The sequence below is a fragment of the Oncorhynchus gorbuscha genome, linkage group LG22 (genome assembly GCF_021184085.1).
Source record: "Oncorhynchus gorbuscha isolate QuinsamMale2020 ecotype Even-year linkage group LG22, OgorEven_v1.0, whole genome shotgun sequence".
Lineage (NCBI taxonomy): Eukaryota > Metazoa > Chordata > Actinopteri > Salmoniformes > Salmonidae > Oncorhynchus > Oncorhynchus gorbuscha.
Window position 1 is genome coordinate 44,761,069 of NC_060194.1, and position 15,389 is coordinate 44,776,457.

General features: G+C 46.9%; 1 protein-coding gene across 8 annotated transcripts in view; it reads left to right on the top strand.

The window, feature by feature from the left end:
* Window positions 1-15,389, top strand: part of LOC124009295 (receptor-type tyrosine-protein phosphatase F) — a 462,304-nt gene that overhangs the window by 415,168 nt on the left and 31,747 nt on the right. For all 8 annotated transcript variants that reach the window (XM_046320941.1, XM_046320940.1, XM_046320945.1 and 5 more), the window contains 2 exons: window positions 2,161-2,336; window positions 11,758-11,877. In XM_046320941.1, coding sequence (XP_046176897.1) covers window positions 2,161-2,336; window positions 11,758-11,877 — 296 coding nt within the window. The remainder of the gene's footprint in view (window positions 1-2,160; window positions 2,337-11,757; window positions 11,878-15,389) is intronic.

Genomic DNA, 15,389 nt, shown 5'->3' on the forward strand with positions numbered 1-15,389 from the left:
CCTCCATGCCCTCTCCCCCTCCCTCCATGCCCTCTCCCCTCCCTCCATGCCCTCTCCCTTCCCTCCATGCCCTCTCCCTCCATACCCTCTCCCTTCCCTCCATACCCTCTCCCTTCCATCCATGCCCTCTCCCCTCCCTCCATGCCCTCTCCCTTCCCTCCATGCCCTCTCCCCTCCCTCCATGCCCTCTCCCTTCCCTCCATGCCCTCTCCCTTCCCTCCATGTCCTCTCCCTTCCCTCCATGCCCTCTCCACCTCCCTCCATGCCCTCTCCCCTCCCTCCCTCCCTCCATGCCCCTCCCTCCATGTCCTCTCCATGCCCTTCCCTCCATGCCCTCTCACCCTCTCCCTCCATGCCCTCTCCCCTCCCCATCCCTCCCTCCATGCCCCTCCCTCCATGCCCTCCCCCCCTCCATGCCCTCTCCCTCCCTCCATGCCCTCTCCCTTCCTTCCATGCCCTCTCCCCTCCCTCCATGCCCTCTCCCTCCCCCCATGCCCTCTCCCCTCCCTCCATGCCCTCTCCCTTCCCTCCATGCCCTCTCCCTTCCCTCCATGCCCTCTCCCCTCCCTCCATGCCCTCTCCCCCATCCCTCCATGCCCTCTGCCCTCCCCCATGCCCTCTCCCCTCCCTCCATGCCCTCTCCCTTCCCTCCATGCCCTCTCCCCTCCCTCCATGCCCTCTCCCCTCCCTCCATGCCCTCTCCCTTCCCTCCATGTCCTCTCCCTTCCCTCCATGCCCTCTCACCTCCCTCCATGCCCTCTCCCCTCCCTCCATGCCCTCTCCCCTCTCCCTTCCCTCCATGCCCTCTCCCTTCCTTCCATGCCCTCTCCCCTCCCTCCATGCCCTCCCTCCCCATCCCTCCATGCCCTCTCCCCTCCCTCCATGCCCTCCTTCCATCCCCTCCCTCCATGCCCTCTCCCTTCCCTCCATGCCCTCTCCCCCTCCATGCCCTCTCCCTTCCCTCCATGCCCTCTCCCCCTCCATGCCCTCTCCCTTCCCTCCATGCCCTCTCCCCTCCCTCCATGCCCTCTCCCCCTCCCTCCATGTCCTCTCCCTTCCCTCCATGCCCTCTCCCCTCCCTCCATGTCCTCTCCCTTCCCTCCATGCCCTCTCCCTTCCCTCCATGCCCTCTCCCTCCATACCCTCTCCCTTCCCTCCATGCCCTCTCCCTTCCCTCCATGCCCTCTCCCTTCCCTCCATGTCCTCTCCCTTCCCTCCATGCCCTCTCACCTCCCTCCATGCCCTCTCACCTACCTCCATGCCCTCTCCCCTCCCTCCTCCCTCCATGCCCCTCCCTCCATGTCCTCTCCCTTCCCTCCATGTCCTCTCCCTTCCCTCCATGCCCTCTCCCCACCTCCCTCCATGCCCTCTCCCTCCATCCCTCCTCCCTCCATGCCCCTCCCTTCTCCCTCCATGCCCTCCCCCCATGCCCTCTCCCCTCCCTCCATGCCCTCTCCCTTCCCTCCATGCCCTCTCCCCTCCCTCCATGCCCTCTCCCCTCCCTCCATGCCCTCTCCCCATGTCCTCTCCCTCTCCCTCCATGCCCTCTCCACCCTCTCCCTCCATGCCCTCCCTCCATGCCCTCTCCCCTCCCTCCCATGCCCTCTCCCCTCCCTCCATGCCCTCTCCCTCCATCCCTCCATGCCCTCTCCCTCCCTCCATCCCTCCCCCCCTCCATGCCCTCTCCCCCCCCATCTCCCCTCCCTCCATGCCCCCCTCCCCTCCCTCCATGCCCTCTCCCTTCCCTCCATGCCCTCACCCCATGCCCTCTCCCCTCCCTCCATGCCCTCCCTCCATGCCCTCCCCCTCCATGCCCTCTCCCCTCCCTCCATGCCCTCTCCCCTCCCTCCCTCCCCTTCCTCCATGCCCTCTCCCTCCCTCCATGCCCTCTCCCCTCCCTCCCTCCATGCCCTCTCCCCTCCCTCCATGCCCTCTCCCCTCCCTCCATGCCCTCACCCCATGCCCTCTCCACTCCCTCCATGCCCTCTCCCCTCCCTCCATGCCCTCTCCTCTCCCTCCATGCCCTCTACCCTCCCTCCATGCCCTCTCCTCTCCCTCCATGCCCTCTCCCCTCCCTCCATGCCCTCTCCCTCCCTCCCTCCATGCCCTCTCCCCTCCCTCCATGCCCTCTCCTCTCCCTCCATGCCCTCTCTCTCTCAGCTGTTCCTGGTAGTGACTACATCAACGCCAACTACATAGACGGCTACAGGAAACAGAATGCCTACATCGCTACGCAGGGCCCTCTTCCCGAGACCCTCAGTGACTTCTGGAGGATGGTGTGGGAGCAGAGGGCTCACACTATCGTCATGATGACACGACTGGAGGAGAAGTCACGCGTGAGTACCATGCCTCTGGCCATGTGAGACACCTGAACTGAGAGACACACTGATCTCTGTCTGAACTGAGAGACACACTGATCTCTGTCTGAACTGAGAGACACACTGATCTCTGTCTGAACTGAGAGACACACTGATCTCTGTCTGAACTGAGAGACGCAATGTTCTCTGGACTGAGAGACACAATGATCTCTGTCTGAACTGAGAGACACACTGATCTCTGTCTGAACTGAGAGACACACTGATCTCTGTCTGAACTGAGAGACACACTGATCTCTGTCTGAACTGAGAGACACACTGATCTCTGTCTGAACTGAGAGACGCAATGTTCTCTGGACTGAGAGACACAATGATCTCTGTCTGAACTGAGAGACACACTGATCTCTGTCTGAACTGAGAGACACACTGATCTCTGTCTGAACTGAGAGACACAATGTTCTCTGGACTGAGAGACACAATGATCTCTGTCTGAACTGAGAGACACACTGATCTCTGTCTGAACTGAGAGACACAATGATCTCTGTCTGAACTGAGAGACATAATTATCTCTGTCTGAACTGAGAGACATAATTATCTCTGTCTGAACTGAGAGACATAATTATCTCTGTCTGAACTGAGAGACATAATTATCTCTGTCTGAACTGAGAGACACAATGATATCTGTCTGAACTGAGAGACATAATTATCTCTGTCTGAACTGAGAGACATAATTATCTCTGTCTGAACTGAGAGACATAATTATCTCTGTCTGAACTGAGAGACGCAATTATCTCTGTCTGAACTGAGAGACGGTGAAATGTCTGTTTTACAGGAGAGAGTATTTTCGTAGAAAAGATTGGCCTCTTCTATCTGGTACTGCATCCAAATGTCAGCTCTCCTGTTGTCTACACAGTTTCTGTCTGGTTAAGATAGCAGTACCGTTGTTACCTCCTTCCTCTCTCTCTTCCTCCTCCTTCCTCTTCCTCCTCCTTCCTCTTCCTCCTCCTTCCTCTTCCTCTTCATGTATCCCAAATCGATGACTGAGTGTATCCTGGTAGCCTTTTAACAAGTCGCCATTTTCAACAGGCTTTCCATTGACTTTGACCTTCTGTTTGGACACAACAACATCCTCTCTGCCTTTGCCCGTCCCAAATGGAGCCCTATTGTAGTGCACTACCTAAAGCAGGTTCTGTTTGGACACAACAACATCCTCTCTGCCTTTGCCCGTCCCAAATGGAGCCCTATTGTAGTGCACTACCTAAAGCAGGTTCTGTTTGGACACAACAACGTGCTCTCTGCCTTTGCCCGTCCCAAATGGAGCCCTATTGCAGTGCACTACCTAAAGCAGGTTACCATTGGGGGCGCGGCCACCGCCTGTCTGTGTCCTCGCTATGCTCTGAAGAAGATTGGATCTGAATGGCACAGATAATGTGTACTGTTTCAGACTGTTCGTGTACGTGCCGAGGTTGTTTCTGGTCCTCCAAACCTGTTATTTCATGGTGTATAAAGCAGACTTGGGGTTTATCTAGTATTTATAAAAATGTGTTGTGTGGATCCTGAATTGATAGCCGGGGAGTTATTCAGTTATTCACGACAATCCCTGGGTAATCTGTTGACCGTTCCATTTTAATTATCAACTTCCTGACTGATGTCTTGAGATGTTGCTTCAATATATCCACATAATTCTCCTACCTCATGATGCCATCTATTTAGTCAAGTGCACCAGTCCCTCCTGCAGCAAAGCACCCTTACAGCATGATGCTGCCACCCCCGTGCTTCACGTTTGGGATGGTGTTCTTCGGCTTGCAAGCCACCCTCTTTTTCTCCAAACATAACAATGGTCATTATGGCCAAACAGTTCTATTTTTGTTTCATCAGACCAGAGGACATTTCTCCAAAAAATACGATCTTTGTCCCCATGTTCAGTTGCAAACCGTAGTCTGGCTTTTTTATGGCGGTTTTGGAGCAGTGGCTTCTTCCTTGCTGAGCGACCTTTCAGGTTATATCGATATAGGACTCGTTTTACTGTGGATATAGATACTTTTGTACCTGTTTCCACCAGCATCTTCACAAGGTCCTTTGCTGTTGTTCTGGGATTGATTTGCACTTTTCACACCAAAGTACGTTCATCTCTAGGGGACAGAATGCCTGAGCGGTATGACGGCTGCGCGGTATGACCTGAGCGGTATGACGGCTGCGCGGTATGACCTGAGCGGTATGACGGCTGCGCGGTATGACCTGAGCGGTATGACGGCTGCGCGGTATGACCTGAGCGGTATGACGGCTGCGCGGTATGACCTGAGCGGTATGACGGCTGCCTGCGGTATGACCTGAGCGGTATGACGGCTGCGCGGTATGACCTGAGCGGTATGACGGCTGCGCGGTATGACCTGAGCGGTATGACCTGAGCGGCTGACGGCTGCGCGGTATGACCTGAGCGGTATGACGGCTGCGCGGTATGACCTGAGCGGTATGACGGCTGCGCGGTATGACCTGAGCGGTATGACGGCTGCGCGGTATGACCTGAGCGGTATGACGGCTGCGCGGTATGACCTGAGCGGTATGACGGCTGCGCGGTATGACCTGAGCGGTATGACGGCTGCGCGGTATGACCTGAGCGGTATGACGGCTGCGCGGTATGACCTGAGCGGTATGACGGTTCCATGGTGTTTATATGTTTCCATGGTGTTTATATGTTCCCATGGTGTTTATATGTTTCCATGGTGTTTATATGTTCCCATGGTGTTTATATGTTTCCATGGTGTTTATATGTTTCCATGGTGTTTATATGTTTCCATGGTGTTTATATGTTTCCATGGTGTTTATATGTTTCCATGGTGTTTATATGTTTCCATGGTGTTTATATGTTCCCATGGTGTTTATATGTTTCCATGGTGTTTATATGTTTCCATGGTGTTTATATGTTTCCATGGTGTTTATATGTTCCCATGGTGTTTAGTGTTTGTACCGATGACATGTGATTTTTCCATTGGATGTCAAGCAAAGAGGCAGTGAGTTTGATGGTAGGCCTTGAAATACATCCACAGGTACACCTACAATTGACTCAAATGATGTCAATTAGCCTATCAAAAAATTCTAACGCCATGGCATCATTTTCTGGAATTTTCCAAGCTGTTTAAAGGCACAGTCAACTTGTATGTAAACTTCTGACCCACTGGAATTGTGATACAGTGAATTATAAGTGAAATAATCTGTCTGTAAACAATTGTTGGAAAAATGACTTGTGTCACACACAAAGTAGATGTCCTAATCGACTTGCCAAAACTATAGTTTGTTAACAAGAAATCTGTGGAGTGGATGAAAAACGAATTTCAATGACTCCAACATAAGTGTATGTAAACTTCCGACTTCAACTGTATATATATATATATATATGTGTGTGTGTGTGTATATATATGTGTGTGTGTGTGTGTATATATATATGTGTGTGTGTGTATATATATATGTGTGTGTGTGTATATATATGTGTGTGTGTGTGTGTGTATATATATGTGTGTGTGTGTATATATATATGTGTGTGTGTGTATATATATGTGTGTGTGTGTGTGTGTATATATATGTGTGTGTGTGTATATATGTGTGTGTGTGTGTATATATATGTGTGTGTGTGTGTATATATATATGTGTGTGTGTGTATATATATGTGTATATATGTATGTTTTTTGGTAACCGATTTTGAAAGCCCCACCCACGGCTGTTTCCTCTGCTTCGCGTCGGGTTTTTAAAACAGTCCCTAGCCAGACGTCATCACACAACAGCCTCAGCGTTCTCATGTCTTATTGCTTAAATTGTTTGTTCCTTTCAAGCTTGATCGAGCTTCAAATCAAATGGTGTTCGCCACGTACACAGTCGACAGCAGGTATAAATGGTGGTATAAATGGTGGCATAAATGGTGGTATAAATGGTGGCATAAATGGTGGTATAAATGGTGGCATAAATGGTGGCATAAATGGTGGTATAAATGGTGGCATAAATGGTGGTATAAATGGTGGTATAAATGGTGGCATAAATGGTGGCATAAATGGTGGCATAAATGGTGGTATAAATGGTGGTATAAATGGTGGCATAAATGGTGGTATAAATGGTGGCATAAATGGTGGTATAAATGGTGGCATAAATGGTGATATAAATGGTGGTATAAATGGTGGTATAAATGGTGGCATAAATGGTGGTATAAATGGTGTATAAATGGTGGTATAAATGGTGGTATAAATGGTGGTATAATGGTGGCATAAATGGAGGTATAAATGATGGTATAAATGGTGGTATAAATGGTGGCATAAATGGTGGTATAAATGGTGGTATAATGGTGGTATAAATGGTGGCATAAATGGTGGCATAAATGGTGGTATAATGGTGGCATAAATGGAGGTATAAATGATGGTATAAATGGTGGTATAAATGGTGGCATAAATGGTGGTATAAATGGTGGTATAATGGTGGTATAAATGGTGGCATAAATGGTGGCATAAATGGTGGTATAAATTGTGGTATAAATGGTGGTATAAATGGTGGTATAAATGGAGGTATAAACGGTAAACGGTGGCATAAATGGTGGCATAAATTGTGGTATAAATGGTGGTATAAATGGTGGCATAAATGGTGGTATAAATGGTGGTATAATGGTGGTATAAATGGTGGCATAAATGGTGGCATAAATGGTGGTATAAATGGTGGTATAAATGGTGGTATAAATGGTGGCATAAATGGTGGCATAAATGGTGGCATAAATGGAGGTATAAATGATGGTATAAATGGTGGTATAAATGGTGCAGTGAAATGCTTACGTGCCTTACTGCCTCAACACTGCAGTACATTTATCTATTTATTTATTTATCAATATGAGTACAAATGAACAAGTGATGAGGAAGTAGTGTATCGTAGTTAACTGATAAGGACACAATAGGGGAAAGGGGGAATACCTAGTCAGTTGTACAACTGAATGCATTCAACTGAAATGTGTCTTCTGAATTTAAACCCAACACCCTCTGAATCAGAGAGGTGCAGGGGAGCTGCCATAATTAACATCCACGTCATCGACGCCCAGGGGAACAGTGGGTTAACTGCCTTGTTCAGGGGCAGAACGGCACATTTTTTACCTTGTCAGCTCGGGGATTCGGTTATTGGCACAGCGCTCCTACTCACTGAGCTACCTGCCGCCCCACACAATAGGATATACAGTATAAATTGTGAATGTGCTATGTCAACTATGACTTTATTTACAATTATAACAAAACACTTGTTTTTACTGCTCTAATTACATTGGTTAAGAGTTTATAATAGCAATAAGGCACCTCGGTGGTTTGTGGTATATGGCCAATATACCACGGCTTAGGGCTGTGTCCAGGTACTCTGCATTGCGTAAGAACAGGTCTTATTGGTTTATTGGTATTTGTATTTATTATGGATCCCCATTAGTTCCTGCCAAGGCAACAGCTACTCTTCCTGGGGTTTATTATGGATCCCCATTAGTTCCTGCCAAGGCAACAGCTACTCTTCCTGGGGTTTATTAAGGATCCCCATTAGTTCCTGCCAAGGCAACAGCTACTCTTCCTGGGGTTTATTATGGATCCCCATTAGTTCCTGCCAAGGCAGCAGCTACTCTTCCTGGGGTTTATTATGGATCCCCATTAGTTCCTGCCAAGGCAACAGCTACTCTTCCTGGGGTTTATTATGGATCCCCATTAGTTCCTACAAAGGCAGCAGCTACTCTTCCTGGGGTTTATTATGGATCCCCATTAGTTCCTGCCAAGGCAACAGCTACTCTTCCTGGGGTTTATTATGGATCCCCATTAGTTTCTGCCAAGGCAGCAGCTACTCTTCCTGGGGTTTATTATGTATCCCCATTAGTTCCTGCCAAAGCAGCAGCTACTCTTCCTGGGGTTTATTAAGGATCCCCATTAGTTTCTGCCAAGGCAGCAGCTACTCTTCCTGGGTGTCACGGTTTTCATGTGGTGAAGGAGAGTCGGACCAAACTGCAGCGCGTATATTGTGATCCATGTTTATTTACACAACGTAACACAAATCCAAAACACAAACTCTACAAAACAATAAACGTAGTGAAAACCGAAGCCTTAACTGGTGCAAACTAACACAGACTAAGGACATCAAGACACTCAGGACAATCACCCACAATACAACCAAAGAATATGGCTGCCTAAATATGGCTCCCAATCAGAGACAACGATAAACACCTGCCTCTGATTGAGAACCACTTCAGACAGCCATAGACTCTCCTAGAACACCCCACTAAGCTACAATCCCACTACATACACACCACATACAAAAACCCATGTCACACCCTGGCCTGACCAAATACATAAAGAAAAACACAAAATACTTCGACCAGGGCGTGACACTGGGGTTTATTATGGATCCCCATTAGTTCCTGCCAAGGCAACAGCTACTCTTCCTGGGGTTTATTATGGATCCCCATTAGTGGTCCTTCTGTAGCTCAGTTGGTAGAGCATGGCGCTTGTAACGCCAGCGTAGTGGGTTCGATTCCCGGGACCACCCATACGTAGAATGTATGCACACATGACTGTAAGTCGCTTTGGATAAAAGCGTCTGCTAAATGGCATATATTATTATTATTATATTAGTTCCTGCCAAGGCAACAGCTACTCTTCCTGGGGTTTATTATGGATCCCCATTAGTTCCTCCCAACAGCTACTCTTCCTGGGGTTTATTATGGATCCCCATTAGTTCCTGCCAAGGCAGGCTACTCTTCCTGGGGTTTATTATGGATCCCCATTAGTTCTTGCCAAGGCAACAGCTACTCTTCCTGGGGTTTATTATGGATCCCCATTAGTTCCTGCCAAGGCAACAGCTACTCTTCCCGGGGTCCAGCATCAGTTATATACAATTCAAAATATAACATGACACTTTTCACAACACATTCGGTGTGTTCCCTCTGACTACTCTACTATCACATATCTACAATACAATGCGTGTGTAGAGTGTGTGTGTCTCTTCACAGTCCCCGTTGTTCCATAAGGTGTATTTTTATCAGTTTTTTCTGATTCTACTGCTTAGCCACATCCCACACCTCCTCGTTCCTCATTGCTGAATTATAGAGTGTATCACAACCGGCTGTGATTGGGAGTCCCATAGGGCGGCGCACAATTGGCCCAGCATCGACCCGGGTTTGGCCGGTGTAGGCCGTCATTGTAAATAACCTCTTCAACCTATGGGGGCGCTATGTCATTATTGGATTTTTAAAAAAACGTGCCCGTTTTAAGCGCAATATTTTGTCATGAAAAGATGCTCGACTATGCATATAATTGGCAGCTTTGGAAAGAAAACACTGACGTTTTCAAAACTGCAAAGATATTATCTGTGAGTGCCCCAGAAATGATGCTACAGGCGAAACCAAGATGAAACCTCAAACAGGAAATGAGCAGAATTTTTGAGGCTCTGTTTTACTATCGTCTCCTTATAAGGCTGTGAATGTGCCGTGAATGAGCTTATGCTCTCTGCCATTCGTCCAAGATGTCTGCAGCATTGTGGCGTATTTGTAGGCATATCATTGGAAGATTGACCATAAGAGACTACATTTGCCAGGGGTCCGCCCGGTGTCCTTTGTCTAAGTTGGTGCGTAATTCCCAGCTGCAATCATTTTACCATGCGATTCAGAGGGAGAAGCACACTTCCAGGAACGATACATCATTGAAGAGATATGTAGAAAAACACCTTGAGGATTGATTCTAAACAACGTTTGCCATGTTTCAGTCAATATTATGGAGTTATTTTGGAAAAAGTTCGGCGTTTTTATAACTGAATTTTCGGGGTTTTTGGTAGCCAAACATGACGCAGAAAACGGACCGATTTCTCCTGCACAAATAATCTTTCGGGAAAACTGAACATTTGCTATCTAACAGAGTCTCCTCATTGAAAACATCCGAAGTTCTTCAAAGGTAAATGATTTATTTGAATGTTTTTCCGGTTTTTAAAAAATACATATATATTTTTAAGTTGAATTTGCAAAAGACTCCAGTGTTGGCTCGGAGCTAGGAGCTACGAGCTACGAGCTAGCAACAAGGTGTTTTACGCCAACTTGCCTGTCGTAATGGGGCCAATGTCAAAACTCTGCCTAATGGAGCCAACGTCAAACTCTGCCTAATGGAGCCAACGTCAAACTCTGCCTAATAGAGCCAACGTTAAACTCTGCCTAATGGAGCCAACGTCAAACTCTGCCTAATGGAGCCAACGTCAAACTCTGCCTAATGGAGCCAACGTCAAACTCTGCCTAATGGAGCCAACGTCAAACTCTGCCTAATAGAGCCAACGTCAAACTCTGCCTAATGGAGCCAACGTCAAACTCTGCCTAATAGAGCCAACGTCAAACTCTGCCTAATAGAGCCAACGTCAAACTCTGCCTAATGGAGCCAACGTCAAACTCTGCCTAATAGAGCCAACGTCAAACTCTGCCTAATAGAGCCAACGTCAAACTCTGCCTAATAGAGCCAACGTCAAACTCTGCCTAATGGAGCCAACGTTAAACTCTGCCTAATAGAGCCAACGTCAAACTCTGCCTAATGGAGCCAACGTCAAACTCTGCCTAATGGAGCCAACGTCAAACTCTGCCTAATGGAGCCAACGTCAAACTCTGCCTAATGGAGCCAACGTCAAACTCTGCCTAATGGAGCCAACGTCAAACTCTGCCTAATGGAGCCAACGTCAAACTCTGCGTATCTGTTACTCCGGTATTGAAAAGGAAAATAACACAGGTGTGGATAGATTTTGTGCCAGGTTCTGGTCTGTGTGTATCTGTCATGTTATATTGTTGTGGCCCCTAGCATTTAGCCCTTACCTCTTTAACGTCAGGCTTGGTAGAGGGGAAGGTTTGTCCCACAGACTGATGTGACCAGGTGGTCACTCCTGCTGTCTCCCTCTAGGCTGCCATCACTGGATGAATTAGACACATGACGTCGGATGCGTCCCAGACAGCACCTTGTACCCTATGTCGTTGTAGTGCACTATATATAGGGAATAGGGTGCCATTTTGGAACAGGTTACATTTATGTCATAACCCAGAAAGGTAGTGGGTAGCAGACATTTTCCACAAAATGGTCTCCGAAGCGAACGTAAACGACGGATGCTGATGATCCAACCAGCTATTAGCTTGTTGATAATAAAACAGTCTGTCTGGATAGAATGTTCCGCCTGTTCCATTGAGGGACAGTGGAGCTGCTGGGGCTCCATGAGGCTTTGGAGAGATATTGGGCAATATTATCTGTTACTGCGTATGTCTTTATACCCTGTCTCACCAGCGTACCACATTGTTGTGCATTGGGCCAGGAGTTTTCCCTGGTCAACATGACCTGACTAGGAAAGACTCCGGAACCCCAGTGTATGATATTTAGAGAAGCATGAGGTCAAACTCTGGACCCGACTGATTGTGTTCTTCCTCCTCTACCAGGTGAAGTGTGACCAGTACTGGCCTGTCAGAGGGACAGAGACCTATGGTATGATACAGGTCAGCATGTTGGATACTGTGGAGCTGGCTACCTACAGCGTACGCACCTTCGCTCTCTACAAGGTAAGGGACTCTCATTCTGTCTCTGTCTCTCTCTGTCTCTGTGTCTCTCTCTCTCTCTGTCTGTCGATCTCTCTCACTCGATCTCTGTGTGTCTCTCTCTCTCTCTCTCTCTCTGTCTGCCTCTCACTCGATCTGTCTCTCTCATTCTCTCTGTCTCTCTCTCTCTGTCTGTCGATCTCTCTCACTCGATCTCTGCGTCTCTCTCTCTCTCTCTCTCTCTCTGTCTGCCTCTCACTCGATCTGTCTCTCTCATTCTCTCTGTCTCTCTCTCTCTCTGTCGATCTCTCTCACTCGATCTCTGTGTCTCTCTCTCTCTCTCTCTCTCTCTCTCTCTGTCTGCCTCTCACTCGATCTGTCTCTCTCATTCTCTCTGTCTCTCTCTCTCTGTCTGTCGATCTCTCTCACTCGATCTCTGTGTCTCTCTCTCTCTCTCTCTCTCTCTCTCTGTCTGCCTCTCACTCGATCTGTCTCTCTCTTTCAATTCAATTCAAGGGGCTTTATTGGCATGGGAAACATGTGTTAACATTGCCAAAGCAAGTGAGGTAGCTAATATACAAAAGTGAAATAAACAATCAAAATTAACAGTAAACAGTACATTACACATACAGAAGTGTCAAAACAATAAAGGCATTACAAAACGTCATATTACGTATATATACAGTGTTGCAACGATGTACAAATGGTTAAGGGTACACAAGGGAAAATAAATAAGCTTAAATATTGGTTGTATTTACAATGGTGTTTGTTCTTCACTGGTTTCCCTTTTCTTGTGGCAAATCTTGCTGCTGTCACAAATCTTGCTGCTGTGATGGCACACTGTGGAATTTCACCCAGAAGATATGGGAGTTCATCAAAATTGGGTTTCTTTTCGTATTCTTTGTGGATCTGTGTAATCTGAGGGAAATATGTGTCTCTAATATGGTCATACGTTGGACAGGAGGTTAGGAAGTGCAGCTCAGTTTCCACCTCATTTTGTGGGCAGTGCACATAGCCTGTCTTCTCTTGAGAGCCATGTCTGCCTACGGCGGCCTTTCTCAATGGCAAGGCTATGCTCACTGAGTCTGTACATAGTCAAAGCTTTCCTTCAGTTTGGGTCAGTCACAGTGGTCAGGTATTCTGCCACTGTGTACTCTCTGGTTAGGGCCAAATAGCATTCTAGTTTGCTCTGTTTTTTTGTTAATTCTTTCCAATGTGTCAAGTAATTATATTTTAGTTTTCTCATTATTTGGTTGGGTCTAATTGTGCTGCTGTCCTGGGGCTCTGTGGGGTGTGTTTGTGTTTGTGAACAGAGCCCCAGGATCAGCTTGCTTAGGGAACTCTTCTCCAGGTTCATCTCTCTGTAGGTGATGGCTTTGTAATGGAAGGTTTGGGAATCGCTTCCTTTTAGGTGGTTGTAGAATTTAATGGCTCTTTTGATAATTAGTGAGTATCGGCCTAATTCTGCTCTGCATGCATTATTTGGTGTTCTACGTTGTACATGGAGGATATTCTCAATTTGGTGTTTGTCCCATTTTGTGAAGTCTTGGTTGGTGAGCGGACCCCAGACCTCACAGCCATAAAGGGCAATGGGCTCTATGACTGATTCAAGTATTTTTAGCCAGATCCTAATTGGTATGTTGAATTTTATGTTCCTTTTGATGGCATAGAATTCCCTTCTTGCCTTGTCCCTTAGATCGTTCACAGCTTTGTGGAAGTTACCTGTGGCACTGATGTTTAGGCCAAGGTATGTATAGTTTTTTGTTTCCTCTAGGGCAACAGTGTCTAGATGGAATTTGTAAATGTGGTCCTGGCGACTGGACCTTTTTTGGAACACCATTATTTTTGTCTTACTGAGATTTACTGTTAGGGCCAAGGTCTGACAGAATATGTGCAGAATATCTAGGTGCTGCTGTAGGCCCTATTGGTTGGTGACAGAAGCATCAGATCATCAGCAAACAGTAGACATTTGACTTCAGATTCGAGTAGGGTGAGGCCGGGTGCTGCAGACTTTTCTAGTGCCCGCGCCAATTCATTGATTTATATGTGAAAGAGGGTGGGGCTTAAGCTGCATCCCTGTCTCACCCCACAGCCCGGTGGGAAGAAATGTGTGTGTTTTTTGCCAATTTTAACCGCACACTTGTCTGTGAACATGGATTTTATAATGTCGTATGTTTTACCCCCAACACCACTTTCCATCAATTTGTATAGCAGACCCTCATGCCAAATATATATATTTTTTAAATCAACAAAGCATGAGAAGACTTTGTTTTGGTTTGTTTGGTTGTCAATTAGGGTGTGCAGGGTGAATACATGGTCTGTTGTACAGTAATTTGGTAAAAAGCCAATTTGACATTTGCTCAGTACATTGTTTTCATTGAGGAAATGTACGAGTCTGCTGGTCCTTCTGTAGCTCAGTTGGTAGAGCATGGCGCTTGTAACGCCAGGGTAGTGGGTTTGATCCCCGGGACCACCCATACGTAGAATGTATGCACACATGACTGTAAGTCGCTTTGGATAAAAGCGTCTGCTAAATGGCATATATTATATTATTATTATAATGCAGAGGATTTTCCCAAGGTTGCTGTTGACGCATATCCCACGGTAGTTATTGGGGTCAAATTTGGCTCCACTTTTGTGGATTGGTGTAACGGTTTTCTTTAGGTGAAGTAGAGGCGGACCAAAATGCAGCGTGGTTGTTATTCATTGTAAATAAAGATTAATAAAGAAACTGTACACGAATAAACTAACAAAACAACAAACGTGCGAAAACCTAAAACACAGAGACAGGAACCATCACCCACACAGTGAAACCTACAACAGTCCTATCTGGTGTAAACCACAGAGACAGGAACAATCACCCACAAACACACAGTGAAACCTAAAACAGTCCTATCTGGTGTAAAACACAGAGACAGGAACAATCACCCACCAACACACAGTGAAACCTAAAACAGTCCTATCTGGTGCAAAACACAGAGACAGGAACAATCACCCACCAACACACAGTGAAACCTAAACTAGTCCTATCTGGTGTAAAACACAGAGACAATCACCCAGAAACACACAGTGAAACCCAGGCTACCTAAATATGGTTCCCAATCAGAGACAATGACTAACACCTGCCTCTGATTGAGAACCATATCAGGCCAGACATAGAAATAGACAAACAAGACATGCAACATAGAATGCCCACCCAGATCACACCCTGACCAACCAAAACATAGAAACATACAAAGCAAACTATGGTCAGGGTGTGACAATTGGGGTGATAAGTCCTTGGTTCCAAATATTGGGGAAGATGCCAGAGCTAAGGATGATGTTGAAGAGTTTTAGTATTGCCAATTGGAATTTGTTCTCTGTATATCTGATAATTTCATTAAGGATACCATCAAAACCACATGGCTTTTTGAGTTGGAGGGTTTTTATTTTGTCCTGTAGCTCATTCAAGGTAATTGGAGAATCCAATGGGTTCTGGTAGTCTTTAATAGTTGATAAGATTTTTACTTGATCCTGTATATGTTTTTGCTCTTTAT